General features: G+C 37.4%; 2 protein-coding genes across 4 annotated transcripts in view; one reads left to right on the forward strand and one right to left on the reverse strand.

The window, feature by feature from the left end:
* On the forward strand, window positions 1–15,315 carry top1a (DNA topoisomerase Ia). The gene is given in 21 exon segments (NM_001044324.2): window positions 1–153; window positions 547–571; window positions 4,330–4,426; window positions 4,666–4,786; window positions 4,947–4,993; window positions 5,812–5,901; window positions 6,111–6,192; window positions 6,277–6,374; window positions 6,568–6,683; window positions 6,968–7,089; window positions 7,192–7,314; window positions 7,394–7,581; window positions 7,662–7,806; window positions 8,250–8,393; window positions 8,611–8,796; window positions 10,036–10,104; window positions 10,198–10,312; window positions 10,387–10,514; window positions 10,639–10,733; window positions 10,851–11,000; window positions 13,812–15,315. Coding segments are annotated over 21 exon segments (2,277 nt in total). The 5' UTR covers window positions 1–120; the 3' UTR covers window positions 13,915–15,315.
* The window catches only part of zhx3a (zinc fingers and homeoboxes 3a), a 16,985-nt gene continuing 7,876 nt past the window's right edge, over window positions 14,699–23,807 (reverse strand). For all 3 annotated transcript variants that reach the window (XM_073916763.1, XM_002663787.8, XM_073916764.1), the window contains exons 2-3: window positions 19,087–22,159; window positions 14,699–18,607 (exon numbers count right to left, since the gene is read on the reverse strand). In XM_073916763.1, the coding sequence (XP_073772864.1) occupies window positions 18,574–18,607; window positions 19,087–21,998 (2,946 nt within the window). In that variant the 5' untranslated portion in view covers window positions 21,999–22,159 and the 3' untranslated portion in view covers window positions 14,699–18,573. The remainder of the gene's footprint in view (window positions 18,608–19,086; window positions 22,160–23,807) is intronic.

Raw genomic sequence — 23,807 nt, forward strand, 5'->3', positions numbered from 1 at the left:
GAAATTCGGGCTTGGTCTGTTACACAACTGTGTCTTTCTTCATTCTGCCCACAGCTCCTCGCCGGCATTTTATATTAACAGGCTTTTAACTGTGTTATTTTAAAAACAAGACCCATAAAAATGAGTGGGGACCATTCCCACAACGATTCCCAGGTAAAGTGTTTGTGCTTTGTGGTTGTCAGTTATCTTTTTTCTTTCTTGATGCTTTGTAGTCACTAGCTCGGCTGTTTAAATTCCATCCGCAGCGGCAGTTTTCCACCAGCATGCTAAGCTAACAGACAGTGGAAGTCGGCTTTGATTGTGTTAATGGAGTATTTTCTATCACTCGCGGCTTTACTTTTAATAATGTCCCCTATCAAAGACTTCATTTTGGGAATACAAACTTTGTATGCTCTTCTGTCCCTCGCAGCGGTGGTATTTAAACGTTGTTGTATGAACAGGCTTGTTAGCTTGAGCGCTAACCGCCGACTAGCATCAAGTTGAAAGTTAGCAGCCTATTGACATGGCACGATTTAACATTAACTGTACACCACTGTTTTTCCGCAGATCGACTCGGGATCCAGACATAATGGTGAGTGGGATTCGTCTAATCGCCACGTTGTGATTAAAATACAATTTCATACGTTTTAAACCTCTAACGCTTGCTTGACGACCAGTTAGTTTTAAGGACAGAAATGGCGTCCCAGAGACTAAGTCCCCTCTCGCTCACTGACAAGCGCCTATTGTTCACATTGAGCCCTTTTAAAACGCTTTTACAATGCTTCAAAACCAACAAAAAATGTCTCTTTCGAAAGAGAAAGAGATTATTTGTCAGTTGGCGTCGTTTGAGCGTTTTTGGAAGATGGACAATAAGCAAACGAGGCTTGTGAAAGTGAGGTTTTGGGGGTTGAGGACTTAGTCTCTGCGCCATTTTCTTTTTCTCTGTCTAGCGGTCTGAGTGTAGTGAACGTTAAGTGCACATCGACGTGATTATGGAGGCGAAGGATTGAGAAACGTGGGTGACCTGTTCTGAATCCTCTCACCAAAATAAACATGTCGACCTCAAATACATCTTAAATCGATAAAATGTGATGAAATAAAACAAATGTTCACAAATCAAATCAGTAAGTAATTATTCAGGAATTGGCTATGATGCACGTTTTTTTTGTCTTGATGTGTGCTGTAATTAAATATGCGTAAAAAAAATTAAAAATTGCATCCAGATTTAGTAAACTTAAACGAACCGCTAATGAGGGATTTCATTGGTCCTAAACCTGATTTCACAGTGTCATTGGTCAGATCAGTTGGGTCATGCAGGTTCAAAACATGGTCATTCAGAGACATAAATTGTCAATTTACACAATTATAAATTGTTTGTTTTTACATAAAACTTATAATAAAACATTTTCTATATAGTTTTAACTTGCCATGGCATTAACTAAAGTACTTTAACACCTGACACATTTCTTTTGTCCATGCACCAAATGTCTGTTAACGTTTTAGGTCCATAACTTTACTATAACAAGTTCTTGTAAACCCGAGGTGGCAATGAAACAATAAAATGAAAAATACTTGACCTTTTTTTATACATTTTCAGTTTAAAAGATTTTAATACTTGTATATTATTTAATGCATTATGATCAGTTTAGTTGTTTTTATGTTAATGAGAAGAAATTTAAGAATGTAGTGCTTGCATTTGATCACATGATCTAACTGCATTATCTGTTAACCGTAAAGGAGTATTGATTGTGTATTGATAACATCTAGGCCTACCCAATATTGAAAAAACCTGATATTGTGATATTTTATGGTTCTGCAATTAAATATTGGTTTGAAGAGCTCTATTTGCTGGTTTTCTGGGGAGTCTAACAGTATTCACGTACAGAAATTGAATTATCACAATGCAAAAAAATGCTTTTCTTCCTTTGGTTCGTCTCATTTCTAGTCCAAATAGCAAAACCTTTTCAGTTCAAGTAAAAATATAGTTTTATTTTAAAATTTTAATTTATTAAAAAAAAAGTTTTTAAAGCTAAATTCTCTCAGTGGATAAAATCTTAACAAACAAGTAAAATCTTGTTTTTGTGTTGAAATTTATGTGTAAAAAAAAAAAAGTAAGAATTCTGTATAAATACAGTAATTAAATACAATTCTGTAGCCACTCGGTTAACTATAATCCAGACTCAACATTGCATGTCTTGAGATGTGAATATTGAGTATTAGCACATTGTGATATTGGTGCTGAAACGATATATTGCGCAGCCCTAGTAACATTTTAGTTCTCTGTGACACAAGAACTGATAATCAAGTGTGTAATCTATAAATTCATTTCCTTTTTTTTTAGGCCATTAGTAACATTTTGGTCACTGTCTATTATATATTGTTAGTAGTAGTTTTTTTATATATACTCAAATCGATATTAAAAACAATAATGGAAGTTCAAATATATTTTTCTTCCTTCGCTCCTTTTTTACCAAGCAAAATCACAGCTGAACTTGACAGCCAGCCATTATGCTGTTTTGTTGCACTTTGATAATTAATTTTTTGGCCAACTGGGAAATATGAGAGTTGGCAAATTATTTCTGCTTCAGTGTTTTAAAAGTGCCACAGAGTTTCCAAAATAAAAATAAAACCTACAATAATTATGCATGTAATCTCATGAAATATTTTTATTTCAAATCTTATTTTACCCTTTTCTCCGCTCCCTTCATCCCCATTTCTTACTCTGAGCATGATGCTTCTGGTGAATATTCTGCTTTCCTCCAGAGCGTTTATGAGCATTTAACCATTGCTGTGCTAATACATGAACTGCCTGTTCACACCATGCCACTGTGGTTGTCACTATAGGGAGATAAAAAAAAAGTAAATCAGTGTCTGTCACAAATAAAATTAGACTATTTAATAAACGGTGACACAGCGTGAAAATTGTTTCTTTGTGCTTTGCAGGTTTTGTGCGTATCTGCACACAATGTTTGTCTGCTTACAATGCATTATAAATGAAAACTGAACTGTAATTACATATTTAATAACACATCCCATCAGTCCTGTTCAAGGGCTGTTTTTACATTAGGTTTGCATGTACTTTGAAGTAATTTTAGGATGAAGGATTAATTTTGTGTTCATTTGTTTCATTTACCCAGCTTTTACCTTTTAATTATTTTTTTGTTAGACGGCTTATATCAGTTATATTGGCTCAAGCTTCATTACTTGTTCATTTTTTATTTTTATGCATTTCCAGCATGTAAGTTCTGCTGACAATGAACTTGTCCACTAGAGGGTACAGTTCACAAATAAGTTGTCCCACAGTCCCAGATGTGCATGTGTTTTGCTGAAGGGCAAAACGAACATGGTGAATGATTGGAGCAGAGTGAATTTTTATTGTTTTATAAATAAGGGGAGAAGGTTGCACCACAATTATTGATTACTGCACACCTGAATATGAGTTTAAGAATACACATCTAGATGGGTTGTGGGGTTTGGAAGTGCGCTCATGCGTACTGTGGAAGATAAAGGATTTGATTTCATGTCCTAACTGAGCACTCTGTCCCTCTTAATGCTTGAATGCATCTTACTGTAACTTGAGGTTCATTGTTTCTGTGCTCTTAAAGGATGACATTTGAGTTTGCTTGGATTCCAAACTCTCGTACAACTCTCATTCCTCCTTTTAGTTTTCGTAAAATAAAGGGAGATCATTTTGCTTTTGCCTTTTGGGAGGCCTGTTATAAAACACCTCCAGCTTTTTCACTGTCCGCTACAGTGTCAGTAGGATCTGCGTGGCCCTCTTGTAACCCAATCCAGCCCACCAACCTACACATTTCCTAAAGCAATAGTCCTCTCAGAGTAAACAGTCTTAGCTGGACCCTGTGCAGAAAGGGGCCCTTTATAAACACCATACATAGCTGAGAGTGAAAACTGGACATTTCACCTCAAGAGGTAAAGTGCCAAAATCTACAAGGTGTGACCAATGTGTCTGCAGTGGGTCGAGCAAGGACAACCCTAAATGTGTCATGCTGTACTTATTTCAAACCAGTTGTCTGTAAATGGTCTTCAGCGTTTGGCAGGCTCACACAGGTTTCTCTGAAATGCGTTTCTCATTCAGGTGTGTGCAAAATCTGCTGGTGTAGCTTTCTATAAGGGCTATTGCTTGTTTTTGATTAATTTATGCTCACCTAAAGCACTAAACTATTTCAGTGTACGGGTACATCTTTCTGAATCAAATCATTTGTATGCTGTCTAACTCCAGATTTACAACACTTTTGAATTCGTTTTTCCTGTTTCAGGGTCATACTTTTGTTACCAGGTGTTCATTCCTTTTTGAATGTGCTACTTAATTTTTAATTTCTTTGTTGGCAGATTCTCACAAACACAAAGATAAATACAAGGACAAAGAACACAAACACAAGGACCACAAGAAAGACAAAGAACGTGAGAAATCAAAGTACAGCAACAGGTATGACGTCTCCTACTTTGTCCTACAGCAGATATATAGGCAGTTTATAGCCCAGTTTGCTCTTTATGGAGTGTGTTTGATAAGCAGGGTGTGGCCTTTAGGGTTCAGACCACAGGAAGGAATGTTGGCTTTACTGCAACTTCCTTTGTAAACACTATCATCTATTTGGAGCCGATTTTGTTGATGGACCAAGCCATTGTGGCAATTAGATCACGGCATGTTTTATTGCATTTTGGCAGCGAACACAGGGACTCCTCGGAAAAAAAGCACAGAGATAAAGATAAAGAGAGGCAGAAGCTCAAAGATGGATCTTCAGACAAGCAGAAGGACAAACACAAAGAGAAGAGAAAGGAGGAAAGGGTGGGCAGAATCCTCGGTTACTTTCACATTGCAGCGGTTTTATCTGAGCTCAATCCTCTGGCTCTGGAGGAGTTGTAAATAGTCTTTTGTGATTCACACAATATTGAGTGCTGTTATTGACCTTTTTCTGTTTTTTTTGTTCTCCATTTCCTTCCTCAAGTCTTCTGATGACAGGCCTAAAAAAGAGAAACAGAATGGATTCGCAAGGTGAGCGTGAGCCCTTAATGTGACTGAAAATGATGCAACTGTAAGTTGAGTTTCACTATAATAAGAGACCCCTTAAATGGGTCATAACTTAAGTTAGGTAAACAGTCGACCCAAAACACAAGCCACTCAAATGTCAAAAGCAATGGTTGTCCTAACAGTGAGAATGACTCCTCTTCAAGTGCTTCCATGTCTTTGATTTTTTTTTTAATTGACATTTATAGCAGGGAAAAATGGATGATTTTAAAAACGTATTGTTTTGCTTTGTGTTCCGATGTCAGCCATGATGAAGCTATTTCAGTTGATGGATGTATGTTAACATAACCATTTCATTTTCGGTACATTGTGGTCCTTTAGCAATTTGTTGAAATTGTCAGGTTCATAACACATCCTCACAAAATATGAAAATCCCAGTGTATTTATGTTTGGCCAGTAGTTTAACATGTTGTAGAACAAATATTCTGCTACTGTTGTTATGATTCACATAATGAGCATGTCTTTTTGTATACTTTTCTAAATGCTTGTGGTTTAACACCACCCAAAATCTTGAAGTCATGTAAAAGAGCAACAGTGTTACAACAAAAAAATCTTTAAATGTTGCGGAAATCACCCTTATGCTGAAGGGTTTGGAGAATTACTGTATGTTTTCATTCTTAAGAGAAATCAAAGTGTTTCTTTATGATAAGATCCCTTTTAGGATCCACAGAATGGATGTAATCGCATAAATAGAAACATGAATTTATCTTGAGCCAATTTAAAAGGCTTCTCTTATTTGGTCATGTGAGTGAGAAAATGAATAATGGTTTTCATCCTTCACACAGCCCTCACATTAAATCTGAACCTGACAGCGATGACTTCTATCACTCTCCTAAACTAGAGAAGTCTCTGAAGAGAGAGCGGGATGATGACGAGTAAGTGACATTGTGTTTGCAGGACATCTTGAACTCACTTGTGACATTAAAACAAACTTGCAATCCTCTGTAGTCACGAAAGCTCCCTGTTCCTCTAATCTTTGTTTAAAATGGTAACCATTAGAGTGAATGAGACAGTGATTGTCTGGTATTTGAACGGTGTGTGTGTGGTTGCAAGGCATTTTGACATTTTGTTTTGTTTCATTCAGTGGTGATTACAAGCCCAAGAAAATTAAAACTGAGGATGACAGAAGTGAAAAGAAAGCAAAGAAACGGAAACAGGAGGAAGAGGTAAACTAATGAAGTTACTGGCTTATCTCTTTAGATTACACTTTCCAAGGTGTCAGTAATTTTGAATCTTTTGATTTGCCATAGGACATAAAGCCCAAAAAGAAAACAAAAGACAAGAAAGGAGAAGTTGCCACAGATGGCAAGAAAAAGGCAAAAAAGGAGCCAGAAGAGAAGTGGAAATGGTTAGTCTCACATCCTCTGATGGTCAAGTAATTGTAGGCTGACTCCTTGTCTTGAGTCTGTTTTGATTTTATTCGGGGATATGGTGCTGATCACAAATGTCCTTTTTCCGGCACTTTGCAGATCCATTTTGGTTGCCTGCATTGGGATGTTGGTTTACCTCCTTTCCTCTTTGTGCTTTTTTATACCATTTAGGTGGGAGGAAGAAAGGTACACAGATGGAGTGAAATGGAAGTTTCTGGAGCACAAAGGACCTGTCTTTGCACCACCATATGAGCCTTTGCCCAGCAATGTCAAGTTTTATTATGACGGTATGTCCTTCAATAGTTCTCTTGAAGTGCAAGAAGGGGGTTTGCCATCTGTCAAAACTGTTAAAGAAGCGGGAGTCGGACTGTGAGATCTTCAAATGTTTGAAACCACTCCTTTTTTCTCTTTAAATGAACAAACTAAAATTTTATATTGTCCATCTTTTTTAATTGGCATTGCATGAGGAGTATTTAGATATTGTGGATTTAGTAACTTTTGTTAAGATAGATTCTGCTCTATTGCTGTTGTTTTTAATCTGGTTTTTATGGGTTTTATGTTCTGTCACCAGGGAAGCATATGAAACTCAGCCCAAATGCAGAGGAGGTGGCCACCTTCTTCTCAAAAATGTTGGACCACGAGTACACCACTAAAGACATCTTTCGTAAAAACTTCTTTAAAGATTGGAGGAAGGTAACGTTGTTTGGAAAGTGTTTCTTGCTATTACAAAGGCACTTTTTTATTTATTTATTTATTTTTTTATTAGATTAATCCTGCATGGTTTTCTCATTTTAGGAAATGACGTCTGAAGAGAAATCCAAAATCACTGATCTAAATAAGTGTGACTTCTCTAATATGAGTGAATATTTCAAAGCTCAATCTGAAGCCAGGAAGGCAATGACTAAAGAAGAAAAACTGGTGAGATTGGAGATCTAAATTAAGAAATCATTCTGCTGGTATAATATTTAAACCACAAATGTTTTTTTTTCTTGATCAGAAAATCAAAGAAGAGAACGAACGCATTCTGCAGGAGTATGGCTTCTGTATTATGGACAATCACAAAGAGCGCATTGCCAACTTTCGAATTGAGCCTCCAGGCTTGTTCCGTGGAAGAGGTGACCATCCTAAAATGGGCATGCTGAAGCGTCGTATCCGACCCGAAGACATTATCATTAACTGCAGCAAGTAAGCAGCATTCATTAGAGCCCAAAACCACCCCCTTGGTGGAAAAAAAAATTCTTATCAGTTTTTTTTTTGTCTTTTAGGGACTCAAAACATCCTACACCGCCTCCCGGGACAAAGTGGAAGGAGGTACGTCATGACAACAAGGTGACATGGCTGGTGTCCTGGACCGAAAACATCCAAGGCTCCATCAAATACATCATGCTGAACCCCAGTTCGAGGATCAAGGTGAACTAGCACTATCCCAATACAGTTAGTTGTGTACTGATTTAAACCAATGATTTTTCTCATGTTAAGATTATTTAATGTAGCATAATAATTTTTTTTATGCTGTTTCAGAAATCCTCATCTGTTTCTATCTATTAATTTACTTTGGAAAATCTGATATTGTCTAGTTATATACCTTATAGTTTTGAATAAGATTTTAGAGAAAATCTTAATTTTCTGAATTGGTTTTCAATGTTTTGCTGCATGTTTGTGGAAACCATTATTTCAGCAATTATTTGAAATGCATGTGTTTGTCAATAAATTAGTCTTTGCTAGGTGTAGATATATATTTTTTTGGATTCATAAATTAAATCTTCATTTATTCTTCTTAATGCCTTAATGAGAAAATGATCAGTGTTGGCTAGACCTTTAATATCAGTGCAAACCTCATTGTTTTCTTACAGGGAGAGAAGGATTGGCAGAAATATGAAACAGCCCGTCGGTTAAAGAAATGTGTGGATCGGATCCGTTCGCAGTACCGCGATGACTGGAAATCAAAAGAAATGAAGATCAGACAGCGTGCTGTTGCTCTTTACTTCATTGACAAGGTTTGCATGCCTCAATGTAATATCCTTCATGTCAGGCTCATGACCCTGAAAGCATGTGATGAATAGGTTAATTCAGAATTCCTCTTTAAAAGCACTTAAAGCGTTTGGTTCAGTTACTAACATTTCAATGGGTGTACGTTTGCTGTGAAATTTTTGAGCTAAAGCAGAAGCTGAAAAGCAGAACAGTGTTATGAATCTCTGTATTTCTCTGGTGTAGCTGGCTTTGAGAGCAGGTAATGAAAAGGAGGAAGGAGAGACTGCTGACACAGTGGGCTGCTGCTCACTTCGAGTGGAGCATCTCACTCTGCATCCAGAGATGGACGGCCAGGAGTTTGTGGTGGAGTTTGACTTTCTTGGTAAAGACTCCATTAGATACTACAACAAGGTCCCTGTAGAGAAGAGGGTAAGTATTTGATTTTATCTTATTCTTGTATTACATTTGCTCTGTTTCAATATCTAGCGAGTTGCCTACAGGGGAAATATTGTAGGGTATAAAAAAATACACATGTGAAGGAGGTTTGTTTAATTTAAGGCTGTGGATCAAAAATAAAACCTTGTGCCAAATTAATCTACAACAGTGATTTTTTTCATACAAACATTGGTTCATATATTTGATGCCAGTACTTAAAAATTTACACTGAATTATAGTGCATTTAATGAATTAAACCAGTATTATTTAATAAAATTATGTTAAGCTGTTTTTTCTTATTTTCTTATGCATTTAAAATGTAAAATCATCTTTATTTGTTTTGAAATGATTAAACATTCAATTGATTCAATTTTAAGCTGATTAGTAACGTAAACCTCTATTTTACAATTATTTTTAAGAATTGCAAAAAAGTTCAGTCTATCTGAGATGGTGTATGAGGCAGAGTAAATGTTGAATTATAAACGCTTGATTCAATATTGAAAAGATTACCCAGAGGTCCGCTGTGCTCTTGTGTGGTGCGCAGATTGCTGATGTAGAGCGTTCCAAATCAGTCACTTACGAGGTTCCTTTTCAGTTAAGATGCTGCCTGAGGCATCTCATTAGGTTTTGGAACAGAGCTAATATATCCCAAACTCTGCCGCCCGTGTCCCTAAACCAAAAAGTCCATTCGCCAGCAACTTCACAGGTTACTAATCGCATGCAATAAAGTCCTAATTACAGTTTTTAAAGCTTGTCACGGTCTAGCACCACGATACTCCGCTGAATTGATCCATTGTTATGCTGTTGCGCACACACTTAAGACCTTCGTCACCCAGATATTAGCTTTTTAGTAAGTTTTGATTGTCCTACACGGGCTGTAAATGCTTCTAGGTGTACCAAGATGTTGTGATCTCCCTCAGGTCTGCGTGATGTTCTGTCTCTGATTGCACAACACGTTTACTTGCATCTCCATGTTCATTGCGTCTTGTTTGTCAGTCATCAATTTATGCCAGGTTTTGCTGTTTGCAATCAATTTTTGTGTGTGTTTGGGGTTGTGGTCTTTTGTGCTCTTCAACTGTCCTTGAGTTTGTGAAAGGCTCTGCGCGAATCAAATGTTCACCAGTTTACTGTGCCCTAGTACAAATTGAAATCTTCTCATCTGAGGGCTATTGATTAGCATGGTCGTGTGTTCTGCTTCTGCCTTTTGTGTAAAATCCCTTTTAAATGTTACAGGTTTTCAAAAATCTCCAGCTTTTCATGGAGGATAAGGAGCCAGAGGATGACCTCTTTGACCGTCTCAATGTAAGCAGTCACTTTCACCAGTCTGTTATTTATGGCATGCAGAGGAGAATCTCAATTCTGAATGCATCTCATTAATTGTAAACCATCTTGCAGACCTCCATTTTAAACAAGCATCTTCAGGAGTTGATGGACGGCCTTACGGCTAAAGTGTTCCGTACTTACAACGCCTCCATCACACTACAGCAGCAGCTGAACGAACTCACTAACTGTAAGTCCTGCACGCACCAGATTGAGCAGAGCTGCTGGAAACGCATCATATGTGACGCTTGTGTGTTTGTTTAGCTGAAGATAATGTTCCTGCGAAGATCCTCTCCTACAATCGGGCCAACCGAGCGGTAGCCATCCTGTGTAACCACCAGAGGGCACCACCAAAGACCTTTGAAAAGTCCATGCAGAATCTTCAGACCAAGGTATGAGACGTTGGCGAACTTGTCCTTATTGTTGTCTTCATGCTGGTATTTCTTTGTTAGCGCAGGGTCTGTTGGACCATCTAAATGTTTGCCTTTCCCGCATTCACTTGTTCATTAAAACCAGATTGACGCAAAGAAGGAGCAGCTTGTTGAAGCTAAAAGAGAGCTGAAAGGTGCCAAGGCTGACGCCAAAGTACGCAAAGATGAGAAATTCAAGAAGTGAGTGTCAAAATATTTGCTTGAAGGGCGCCCAACTGAATTTGGCCTCTTTGTCGCTCATTGTGCATTCGTATGTGATTGTATTCTGCTTTAATGTTGATTCTTTTGGCAACGCAGAGCTGTGGAGGCCAAGAAGAAAGCGCTTCAGAGGGTGGAGGAGCAGCTGATGAAGCTGGAGGTTCAGGCCACCGACCGCGAGGAGAACAAACAGATCGCTCTGGGGACCTCCAAACTCAACTACCTGGATCCACGCATCTCTGTAGCCTGGTGAGATTACCACCGTACCGTACACATCCATTTGTTAAAAAAAAAAAAATCTGATTTACATGTTGTGACGTGAAAACAGTTTCAGCAGATGGCTTGAGTAGCTCTAGTAAGAATTCAGGTAGAGATATTTAACACTCAAATGTAAAATAGCACTGTGTAGTACTGAATTAGGCATTGGCTAGTATAAGATTCTGACGGTATGATAAAAATATGAATGTTTCACAGTATTGTGATTACTGCTCTAAAATAAATATATTTTTTTAACTGTCTGGGTAAAAAACTTTTCCCCCCTTTAGTACACACAATATTTTATTTTGAGAAACGGTGATTATATTTTTGAACCGTAAACTTGTCGGGCTAAACAGTTCAAATCAATCATTGACTTCTGCTGTCTTCAGTTTCAAAAACACACAATTTAATACAGCACTTTGCATCTTTTCTGCTTTAAGATACTGTTGTCCGTTAAAAACAACAACAAAAAAAGTCAAGTAAAACAAATCTTTCATATACCTTAGGAACGGAATAGCAAAAAATGTGCCAGTTTTAAAACCTTGACTGTTGCAAACCGTGGTAAACCTTGGAAACAGTTATGCCTATGTTAAATAAAATAATTCTTATTAAAGTTACAAATGGTACAATTTCCTGTGGCTGATTGATTTAAACTCTTGATATGCTCATATACAGTCACAGGCCTTAAAAAACCGGCAAATAAAAAACTTTTGCTCCATTATAGTAAAATATAATCCTATTATATTATTAGACAAAACAATATAATCCCAGTTCAACATGCATCAACAGATCCTGCAATCTGACTGCTGAAGATGCACACATTGTGATATCAATGCTAAAACTATATCATGCTGCTGTACTGTGTATGTGCACTAGGCATGGGCCTGTGAGTGATTCTGATGGTAAGTTATCCTTGGATAAAAATATTATACGGTATTGTGATAATTGCTTCAGAATAATTAATTAATTTTTTAAATAAATGTCTGGGTAAAAAAACATTTCTTTCCCCCATTGAACACAATATATTTTCTTTCAAGAAACATTTCAAATACTTTGGACCAGTAGCTTTTGATGTGGAGGTTCCTGTTCTGCTGGAGATTTAGTTGCCCTAAAAAACTACATAAAATAGTTGTGAAAACATGTAAACAACAAACTTGCACATACCTTCTGAATAGTATAACAGAAAACGTTTGCGGTTTTAAAATCTTGACCATTCCAAACTACAGTCAACCTTGAAAGCGGTTATCATCCCATGCCTAATGTGCACTACAAAGTGTCAGCCTTGTCCAGTGCCTGCATGTTTCTCCTCCATAATAATGATGTGTATAAATGTCTGCTCATTTCAAATTAGTTGAAGATGCCTTCTGAAACGCATGCACTCATCAACATGGGTATCTGCTGGTTTTTGTTGTTGCTTGTTGCTCTGTTTTATTTGGCACTTTATAAATTTTATAAATACAAAATGTATATTAAATACTTTATTATTATTATTATTATTATTATATCTTCATTTTGGCTTTTAACCCCTACCACATACAGACATGCAATCATCAAAAGTCTTTGGTTCTTCACTTTAAAGCTGTAATGTTTAGTGCTTTAAATAATGAAATTTATCCCTTTTCTCTGTAATTTTTTTTTTGCTTAATAATAATAATAATAATAATAATAATATTTTTTAGGGCTGCAAAATATTCCGTTTCAGCATTGATGTTGCAATGTGATCATTCAATAGCCACATCGCAAGTATGTTGAGTCTGGATTATAATTGATCGTTTTGCCTTGTTTTTTGATGCCTGTGACTGAGGGGTTTAAAAGCATTTAGGCATAAGAAATTGTAACGTTTGTGTCTTTGACAAATTTACAACGATTGAATTTATGGAATTCTTTATAAAACGTAGACTATGCAGTATTAATTTACATTTGATTATTCAGTTATTGTACACCTGAATACAGTTTAACAACTCTTAAAAAATAAACACTATTAGTATCTTTTTTTATTTTTATTGTTAGTATCTGTGCTCGTAGATTTCATTATATTTTATGCACTTTCCCACAGAATCATCCCAATCAATCATATTTATTCAGCTCATATAGTGAATTTTTAATTATGTTGCAATAGATACGACCGAATAAAAAAAAAAAAAATCATTTTCATTTGTTGTTGTTGTTGTTGTTGTTGTTATTATGACTTTTGACTTATCAGAGAATTCATCAAAACCACACCAAGTTTAATAAACAATTGGCGTCTATTCTTTGTCTGAACTCTTGTCTTTGGCATTAGTTTTCAAACTGAATCTCCATCAGTCTCACCTGTGCTTCTGGAGCTTTGACCACTTGACCCAAAGCTCAAATCTAACTGGGTCGCTCATTTCATCACACGCTGATGGGGGAACAAAATTGAAGCACCGGTCAAAAAGCCCAAAATGTTGCTTTGTGCTGTGATATGGTGAAGCCTGGTGTGAAAACCTCCATAGGGATCTGTTGTTTTGATTGAAGAGCATGCTTGCGTCGCAGTGTGAAAGGGCTTTAAGAGGTGCAACAACAGTTTGGACTGAATGTGAAGAGTTCAGAAGCCATGACAAGTGCACTGCTATCTGAAAGTTTTCTTCTGAAATGAGCATTTCCTCCTATGTTTGTTCAGTTAATTTACTTTAAGGCAATGAAAAGAATCTATTCGTTGTTATTAAGATATAATTACTGAAGCTGCATGCAGGAGCCCGAGAGGAGAATTTCACTCTGCTTCATGTGTAGGTGAAATGATGCAGACCATCAATTAAAAATGTTTCATGTCCGTCTTTCCAGGTGTAAGAAGTTCGGCATCCCGATAGAGAAGATCTACAACAAAACTCAGCGTGAGAAATTTGCCTGGGCGATTGACATGGCTGAAAAAGACTATGAATTTTAAATCTTGTTTGAGATTTTACTTCTCCCTCCACCCACATCCTTTTTATGTTGTTTTAATAGATACTTTTAGTCAGTGATTTCCAGCAGGTTGAGAACCTGACGAGGGAAAAGATGTGAAGCGAGCGTAGTGTCCAGAGGAGACCTGAATGTCATGATTTCAGTGACGGGCTTTTGTGTTTCTCTCTTCGTTGATCAGTTGTGTTTTTATTTTAGGCTTTGACATGTAATCTTGTAGGTTTTATCAGGTCGTTCTTTTGAGAATGAAGTACACAAGGTTGCATGGTCCTCAAGCCAGAAACTGGAGAATCAGCGGCTCAACCTTTTTGAACACTTGTACTGTTTGTCTGTCCGTCTCCCCCCTCGGGGCTCTGGACAAACGGAGCCCGGGGATGTCACAGGGGGGAAAAAAACAAAACGTTGAACTTGCGTGGTCCTCTAGCTACTGTATTCAACTACGACTCGCTTTGTGGATCCTTTCAGTTTTAGTTTTGCTGTATTTTTAGCCCTCCTGTATTAAAATAAATTCTATATTTTAATAGAAAAATCAAAGAATCGCTTAAGTACACCCACACGCCTTGTTAGGAGAGAAACGTGTACACCAGGTGTGATTATTTTCTGGGAAATATGACCATGAAGAGCTGTGTGTTTGAGTGAGTGTTACGTGAACTGTTCTCTTTCAAACTCTTGTATAAACGATATCCAGACCACAAAGTAAGATGCTTGGATGAGCTGCAGGGGATTACAGCTTCAATTATATTTCCTTAAACATGCAGAATGTGAATTCCTTTTCCTTTTTTTTTTTTTTTTTTTTTTTTTTTTTTTTTTACAGCTTCTATATCAGGGTCTTGTTTCCAGTGTAAATGTGAACCAATTATTTCCCCCCACACTTTTGTCTCCCGTATCCTACAGCTTTGAGTCTCAATCTGGGTTTAACTTAATGTGTAATGACTGTTTCCATAAGATAAAACATTAAAAAAAGAAAAAGATTACAAAAAAAAAAAAAAAAAAGCGAAGCTCCTGTATCTGTTACTTGAAGATTTCACTATTAGGATGTGTTATTTCAGGGTTTGGCGAAAGGGGTTTGTTTCAGATGGGTTATGTGAGGGAAATCAACTTTGCCAAAAACAGTCTGTTATGATTGAAGCTGTTTTATTTTGTAATTGTGTCAAGATTTTAAGAATAGACTTATTTTAACATGGACTTTTAACACTCTTCATTTTGTTTTCTTTTGATTTTTCTTTCCCCTCACTCCAGTATGAAATCAAATGTTGTTAGTGGCAGCCATGTAACCTTTTCCAACTTATCGAGCTCATGCCATAACCTCTGATCACGTTTTCTTTCTTTTTTTATTTTCTTTTTCCTCAAGTGTAGGTTATTTAAAAAATAAAATCCTACAACATAACCCTGTCATGTTGCTGTTGTTTTTGTTTGTTTCAGATGAAGAGCTTTCTTGGTCTTAGCTGTTTAGTCCAAACCTCAAAACAAACTAAAATCTTTCATATAATCCAGTATTGTTTTCTTTTTTTTATGGGCTGCATCTTGGACTGGAAAAAGCTTTCATTCATCCTATTTAAATAATTTAGGGTAATGGTTTCATGTCTAAATTTTAGCATTTGACCCAATGAAAGAAAATATTGTTTATGGCAACTTATTTATTTTTCACTGGGTCAAGTGATCAAATTGTAGATGTGAACCATTACCCTAAATTCTTCTTGTTGGATGAATAAACATTTTATAGGAAGAGTTGTTAAGATTAAAACTATAGATTCTTGATTAGAAGAGAATTGACTTTCTTTAACAAGACAAATATGCTTTGTTACCGTTTATAAAAATTTTTCATCATTGATATGAATAAGTTGCCTTAATCTTTTCTATCTGAATAAAAGCAATTTTTTATAAGCTGGCACAAAATGTATTTGTCTTGAAGAAAGTCTATTAATTAAAATTCTCTTCTAAACAAGGAGAAATAGCTTTAATCAAACTAACAATTCGCATTAAATGTTCATTCATCCTGTTAAAAAACGGAGGGCAATAGTTTCACATACAAATTTCATCACTTGAGCCGATGAAAAATAAATAATTTGCCTTGATATTTAAGTCCTTGAAAGTACAAAACATGCACATTTAAAAAATAAATAAATTGCTGCTTCTTTAAATACATAAAAATTAGTTGAAACAACAAAATTCTTAAGGTTTTTTTTTGGGACAACTTAATTGTTATGTTGATTTTACTTAAATTTCAATTCCAATTAAAGTTAACTTAATTTGTGTTTGGGCAACAAGAAGGATTCATGTGGAACCCAGCATTATTTTATTAACAGAATATTGAGTTTAATTTACATGCACTGGCCTGTACGAGTAGGTAAAATATAACATTGGTCAAAACAAATCTTTCTTAGTTGAGCTCTTAATCAGAAACATTTATATTTACGTTTGAACTTAAAGTACACTGAAGAAATAATGTCTGCAAAATTGTTGCAAACAAATTTGTAGAATTTAAACAAATGAAAATTTGTTAATGTTCAACAGACTTTGTTCAAAATCAGCCCAAATAAATTGTTTACAACCACTTGTTTTTTTAGCACGTCCAAGGACTCATCTTTGAGTGTAATAATTGAAAAATAAAACAAAAAATATTTAACTGAAATTAATGATGCGCTTTTAATTAAATGAAGTGCTGCTTGAAAGTTTTTCAGTGTGGTAAAGATTTTGGAGCATACAATGAGAAAAAACATGAAAGACTATTTTCACAAATGCTCATTTTGTCTGCAAACAAAATTATGCTGATAGTTTTCATATTTTCAACCACTTTAGATTTTTAGCTGTTTGGTGTTTTTTTTTCTGAGAAAAATACATATTTTTAGTTAAAATTCTTCAGTTTTTGGCATTTTTATTCACATTTTAAATATGCTTCTTAAAATAAACTACTCAAATGCCATTAAGTGCCATTACAATTCCTAGCAAGCTCAAAATATTACTGACCCTTTAAAAAGATAGTACCTTAATGGCATTGAAATACATTAAAAGATTTGGATTTTTGAGAGCCACACAAACCGCAGCAGAGGCGGCTTATTAAGCATTATCCCTCAAATAATGGGTTGAAAAAGTTCCTGTGTTCCCAGAAGCGCGTGAAGCGAGCTTTGAGAAGCGGCCTCAGGAAGAGCTCGGAGGGGGAGCGTAAAAAAAAGCCCCTGCCTGTTTGTGTTGGAAGAACGGCCTGTATGATGCATAAGCCAAGCTGTAGATTTAGGCAAGGTTTCACTCCTTTTGAGAAGCGCACCCAGGACCTCTCGGTGACTCTTTTGCTCAGGAAACTATTCTAATCATTTATTCCCCAGAGATGGCCCTTTTTTCTCTTCTTCTCGCTCTCTGCGCCGTCGGACATTTGCATGTGCTTCATTTTAACACAAAAATCCGCAATTAACGCAAATCCAAACAATCGTGCGTCTGTTCCTCTGCGCTGGAAGTTTCTTCGCCAAGCCATTGTGTATAACTCTCAGTGGCATGAAATGCATTCAAGACGCCATTTCTTAAATCTGACATTCTCCATTTATTACCAAAAGATTTGTAATGTGTAGAAAGGATAACACTCCAGTGCACTGTGTTCTTTTAGACAGACCTGCACAATGGGAACTGACGGGAAGGTAATACTGTAAGTCCAGATGTTATCTTTGTGTTAACTTTTTTTTTTTTTTTTTTAAAGAGAAACCACGTTGGATACAAATGCAAATAATACGGGATGAAAAGCACCTGTTATTCACTTTGGATGGTCTGAACTTAGCAGCATATAAATGATGCATAATGTGTGTGTGTGTGTGTAGATATACTATATATATAGATATATATATATCGTAGCCCAACTCAAACACAGGGAATATCCAGTTAGCAGAGCACTTTATCTGACTGTCTGTGAGAACTGTAATACCCCATCGGATAAGCAAACCGTTTTAAACTTTCTCCACCATAAATTAACATTTCTTTTGCAAGCTTTTCACATATAATAGTCTTGTTAATGCTTATAAAAAAACAAAACACTTCCGAAGATATAGCAGCAGTTCTGTTGGGATTTTAAATCCCCAATTTATACACACATCAACACAGTTGCTGAAAAGCTTGTTTGTGCAGCCAGTCATAGAAATAGAAAGGTGATGTTTAAGGCAATGTCTGGCCAATTGGGTTGTGTGTGCAGACAGACACCACTAAAGCGAGTTATAGTGCATGATTTGTCGCTAACTGCTCGATGCTTTGTGGAAAAACCAAAAAAAAAAAAAAGAAAAAGCGCCATGGAGAACTTGTTTGATCTGGACATGAAGAAATGAAAACGGGTAACGGTAAAAACCCAAGGCATTGCAGAAGTGCTGATTATCTGACATATAACAAAGTATCACAATATCTAACTGACATTCCTAACGTCCAGTACACCCTCGATAGTGCAGTTTCAAGCATATACATCATAGTTTCCTACACAGAGTTTACCTAAATCGAATCGGATCTACATTTGTAGCGGCTACTCTCTGGATCGGCCCAAAACTCCACAAGTCCATTGACCATCACGAATGTTTTACAATCTCATCTGCTGTCATATGTAAAGAAAACAAGAAATGTAATGTTCAGGATGAATACGGGATCCTCTGCCTCTTCGGCTTGCGGAGCCAAGTCCTTAAACTTTCAGAAGCTCTCCTCTCAGACAGTCCCTGTAGAGGAGGAGAAAGACATGTAAGACCAGCCCAAACACGACCGACAGCATCACACCAAAAGATCTCAGAGTCCAGCACTTTGCTACACATGATTTTCATCATTTATTCACGTTAAGACACACTTTGAGTAAATCTATAATTCATTAGCTGCGCCTTCGCTAACGCCAAAAATAGCCTCTTTTTTTGTTTTTTTTAAATAAAGCACATAATCATGAGCGTGCGCCAGTGACTAATTCAAAACACTGTATCAAAAATCTGTTGATCAAAAGGGCAAGAACTGTTAATATGCACATAATTTAATTCACCATTAACAATTGAGCTCGTTTTAAAATTGCCGCTACTTTGATTACCTTAAACAAAGTGACAATCCAAGAGTAGTCGACAGTTACTAGAAAAATGACAACAGGTCTCTTGGGGGAACGTTCAGAATTAGCCTGTTTATTTCTCTCAAATATCAAAAGTCCATCAGCCATTACCTTGATTGACTGTCTTGTGCTTGATGCCCTCTCAAACTCTGGTTTCCCATTGGTTGCTGATGCTCGTCATCCTTAATCTCCCAGTAATCTTGTTCTCCTGTGGTTGACTTGTCTAACTCCGCCATTGCCTCCTGTGATTTTTTCTTCATTGGCAGCATGGGAGCTTCAGAGTCTAGACTCTGAAAAATACTCTTCCGCTCCGGGCATAGATCTCGCTTGACTTGTTGGGTTTCAAGACCTACAAGTTTATCTGGCTGGTGTGATTCGCTGTTACCTATATCAGTTGTGCGATGTTCTGCATCCACTGGTAAAAGCCGTAAGCTTTCATGCCATGCTGAAGATTCGTCTTTATGACTGGAATCGTTGCCACTGATCAAGCTCTCTAACGGCTTGCAGATTGGCGGTTTGCTGTTGGTCTTGTACAAACTCTCATCTTTGTTCAGCGATATTACGTTTATCTTCATTGGGCTCATGTTTGACTCTTCGAGATGGTTGCAGTTGCTTTCCCATTGGTCCACTTCTTGTATGTATTGTCTTAAGAGCGGCATGGCTTGTTTAGCCTTGTTAGTGTTATCGTTTGTGAAGGTATGTAGTGTGTTAACTATTTTGCTATGCTCGTTCTTGTCAGTGGTGTAAAATGTTTTTGTAATTCCACTATCCGTTTCAGAAACTCTTCCTTCATTTTCATTTTGCGTTACGTTTCTGTAGAACCTTTCTTTATCAAAACTTGATTGCTTAGAGTCTTTGTCTAAGGCAGGTAAGTGTTTGGGGTCCTGTTCCTTGTAGTGGACGGCAGTAATGTCTGTGGACTGGACCTGAGGTGCTCCCAGTAGGGTTTTTGGAGAATGTTGCTCCTGAGGAGCAGAAAGGGGTGGAGAGGAGTGTTGACTGGGTTCATCTTGGATATGGGAGCTTGGTGCAGAGTTAGACTGGAGGGAGCTCTGGGGCAGGTTGATAAATGAACCCCCCAAAGCGGACTGGGAGTCTGTCAAAGTATGTATGTGGTATGGTTGACCTTGTGGTGCAAGAAAGCGTTTTTGTTCAGGGAATGAGTTATGAGTAAAGCTTTGCTTCAGGGTCCCTGGCAGCTCAGGTAAAACCTTACTCTTACCAAAGGATAGATCCATGCTTCCAGGCTGTGGGACCAGGGTATGGGTAAGGGGTGGTAAAAACTCATCAGTTCTTATGTTACTGTTGCTACAAATCACACTAGTGTCAGTGTTGCTTTTGCTGGTGTGGTCTAAGATGTTCCCCTCCCTTTTAGTGCAAATAGAAATGTGGCTGGTGCTTTTATAAGTGCTTCCGTTGTTATATTTGCTGGTGGTGGCAAAGCTGCTTTCTTTTGTGTTATTGGACGCTTTCTGTTGCCCATAAATGGAAGTTGGACTGGCTTTTGTTTTGCTGGTGCAATTTGCGTTCCTGTCATTGACATGACAGTCAATTTTCCTGACTATGTTGGTCAGATTCATGATGCTGCCCTCACTATAACTGCTGTTCTGACTTTTGGAAGCGCCAGGCAAGATGGATGAGCTGCAGCCAGTCTCGCTTTTTCCAGTGTGTCCAAGATTGCTAACGCTACCTCCTCGGCTTGCATTGTTGCCGTTCTCAGTTGTCCAACAAGATAATTCATTTCCAGTTTCCTTAGTGATAACAGCATGGTGGATATTTACCTGTGGCGCCTGAACCACTGGCTGCTGCTGCTTAAGGGATGTGGCCTGGGTCACGCTAGGCTGGCTGACTATGACCCCTCCTTTCCAACCCACTGCACTTCCCTTTGGTATCTGTTGTATATAGTTAGAACTCAAAGTGGCAGACTGGACAGAAACACAGTGTTGGGAAATGTTGTGATGCAACTGATTCTGTGATGTTTTCGGTGTGGCTTGGAATACAGTGTTGAACATCTTTCTACGTGTGTCCTCGATTTCTTCAGGAGACCAGCTAATACCTTGCTTTAGCCTTTGGGCTGTGAACCAGAGTTTGATCTGTTCCTCTGGGAAGCCAGAGACCACTGTCAAGTAACAGAGCTCTGCTTTGGTAGGGTAAGGGAACTTACCAAAGGATGTCTTAAGAAAGCTGCTTAAATCCATAGCTGGATCGTAGGTGGGGATGCTACTTAGAGGGATCATGACCTTTGGGAGATCAGCATTTGAATCGGCTGATGACATATTAGAGTTCCACAGAGGACCACGGTTATGCATTCTTGGGATGTTTGGGATTTTATAGATTGGAGGGGCACCAGTGCCACCAATGATATGTGTTGATGTCGTTAGGGGAAAGGTCCTAACTGAAGTGCCATTGGTTACAGTTGCGGGTTTGTCGATGCTAGGCTCAGCCCGATGTACCTCAACAGTATGGGAGACGACAATTTTTTTGTGCCCCCCTTTGGTCATTTTCATTATGGGTGTCTTGGTAATGGATATTCCGGATTCACTGAAATCCTCTTCTGTAAACAGGCTTTGCTCCACTGTAATAGCCCCATCTCGTTTGGTAACTTGCAAGGACACTCTCTTGTGCGCTGTATGGAGTTCAGGATGTGATTTTGCGTTATGTAAAGCAAGACCTTCAAACTTCACCGCTGAGACCTTGCAAGACAGGCAGTAGAAGTTTGGTTGAGCATGAAAGTCCTTGTGACAGCTGTCCATATGATGAAGAAATAGGTTCAAGTCTCTGGACTCAAAGCAGCACAGAGGGCAGGTATATGTTCCCCTTTCCCAGCATGAAGTTTTCGTCACGGCTTTTGAGAGATCATGGAATCGTTGTGCATCCTCATCTTTTGAAGAGATACTGAGGATGCTGTCTTCAGGTATTGTGGGTAGGAGCTCAGGCAAGCATCCCAGTATGATGTCCTCCCGCATGTGCTTGCTTTTAGATGGAATCATACAGGGAACGGTGGATTTCCTCTTGCTGGCCATATTGTAGGATTGTGCAGATGAGTGAAGAGTCAGAAACAAATACTGGAATTGTGTGGAGTTGAGGTATCATCACCAGCCGTGATGAACCAGCAATTGGTGAAATCTTCAGCTATCAGGACTTCCCATTGTTAAAGGGAGTGAAGTAACAGCTCCCTGTGAACCTAAGGAAAGAAAACATGACATTTTGATATAACAACACTCTGACACAAAATAGAAATTAATGTCAGCATGGGATATGCATCACAGTTTTTGATAGTTTATGGAATTGCTCCCACCAACCACTTATTAATACAGCCATGTTTATTAAAATCAAATGACTGATATGAACACCAAACCTTTCTTGACTTAGTTTTGCCAAGTAGAACTCTATTAAAAGCAGAAATGTTGGTACTGTTGCGCCAAAATAAAATCTCATTTTTATGAACCGCTAAAATCAACAAAATGTGCCTGTAAGAAATTTTCATTATAAGCGACCTAAAATAAACAAATAGCAGGATAAAGTTTCTTGTTATAAATATACTCCAAAAATGTTTGTTTCCAAAAATGTGACTGTTTGTAGGCTTACATCGAACATCAAGGCCAGTTCTCTGTGATTTCTACATGTGTTCTCTCTCCCTTTCTCTCTCTCTCTCTCTCAATCACACACACACACACTTTTTTTCTTTTTGCTGCACTTCTCCACATGCTACACAAGGGAGCATTTCAGGATAAAGTTCATACGTGGTTCACATTTTTCCGCCTGTTCGGTTTTCAAAAAAAAAAATGTAAATATCTTTTATTGATTCTTATATTTGACATATTTAGCCAATTCTAAATGTCTTAAGCAAATAGTACAATTACAAAATGAATGTGTTTAAATCTGGCTTTATAAAAATGTATAAAAATATGCGTTGTCTCCATCTTGGAAGCTGATAGCAAAGCATATAAATTTCTTATGTTCTTTGTGCAGTTTTAATATTTCAAATAAACATTAGCAGGTGAAAGAATCGAATGATTTAGGACTATATTTCCATGCAATATGGATCTGCAAAAGATATTAATTAAACCGTTTAAGACTTCTATTGGGGGTTTAGCTCTACATTTCCTTGACCTTCTCTTTCATCAGTCTACATTTTGGATGAAAGCATTGTAAGGGACCATGTGTCTACATATTTTTTTTTTACTGTGGCCAGCTGTCTTTAAATAAAAATATTTATAAAAAAAAAAACACTGCCCAAAATACACAATGCTCCCAGACATGGCCGTGACGTACTCTTTTGCAACTGACTCTTTTATTTCTCATGACGGCTGCCTTCCTGCCAGAAAAATAAATAAATAAATAAAAATAAAACTAGGTCACCAGCATCTTATGCTGTAATCCCGGTTCCCTGCATCCAGACGTGGGCATTTACTGTATGTTCAGCCTGCTTACGAGTCCATGATACTCAGATTTCATCAATGGATGTTAACCCCTGGCATGAATCAGGGTTACAGAAATTGCACCAGACTTCTCTGAATAAAAAAACAACTATTCAGAAAGTTGCTTGTGTATAAATTTGTGCGTATAAAAAAAACCTTGGACTGAATAGAAATTAAAATGTGTGCGGCATATGTGACTTCTATTTGTTAAAGAGTTCTAGCTGAGTTAAAATGTTATGGAGTTCGTCTGAAGGAACAAGGGCACCTACTATTCTCTCAAAAATCTGCTCTCCATTTGTGCAAATATTAACCAAACAAAATGATTGTTAGCCATAACAGACTTATTAATATCTCAATGACTATACCACCCAAAATTTTAAACTGCTAGCCTGATTAGCACTGGACAGGCAG

Source organism: Danio rerio, chromosome 11 (assembly GCF_049306965.1).
Source record: "Danio rerio strain Tuebingen ecotype United States chromosome 11, GRCz12tu, whole genome shotgun sequence".
In the NCBI taxonomy this organism is placed as follows: domain Eukaryota; kingdom Metazoa; phylum Chordata; class Actinopteri; order Cypriniformes; family Danionidae; genus Danio; species Danio rerio.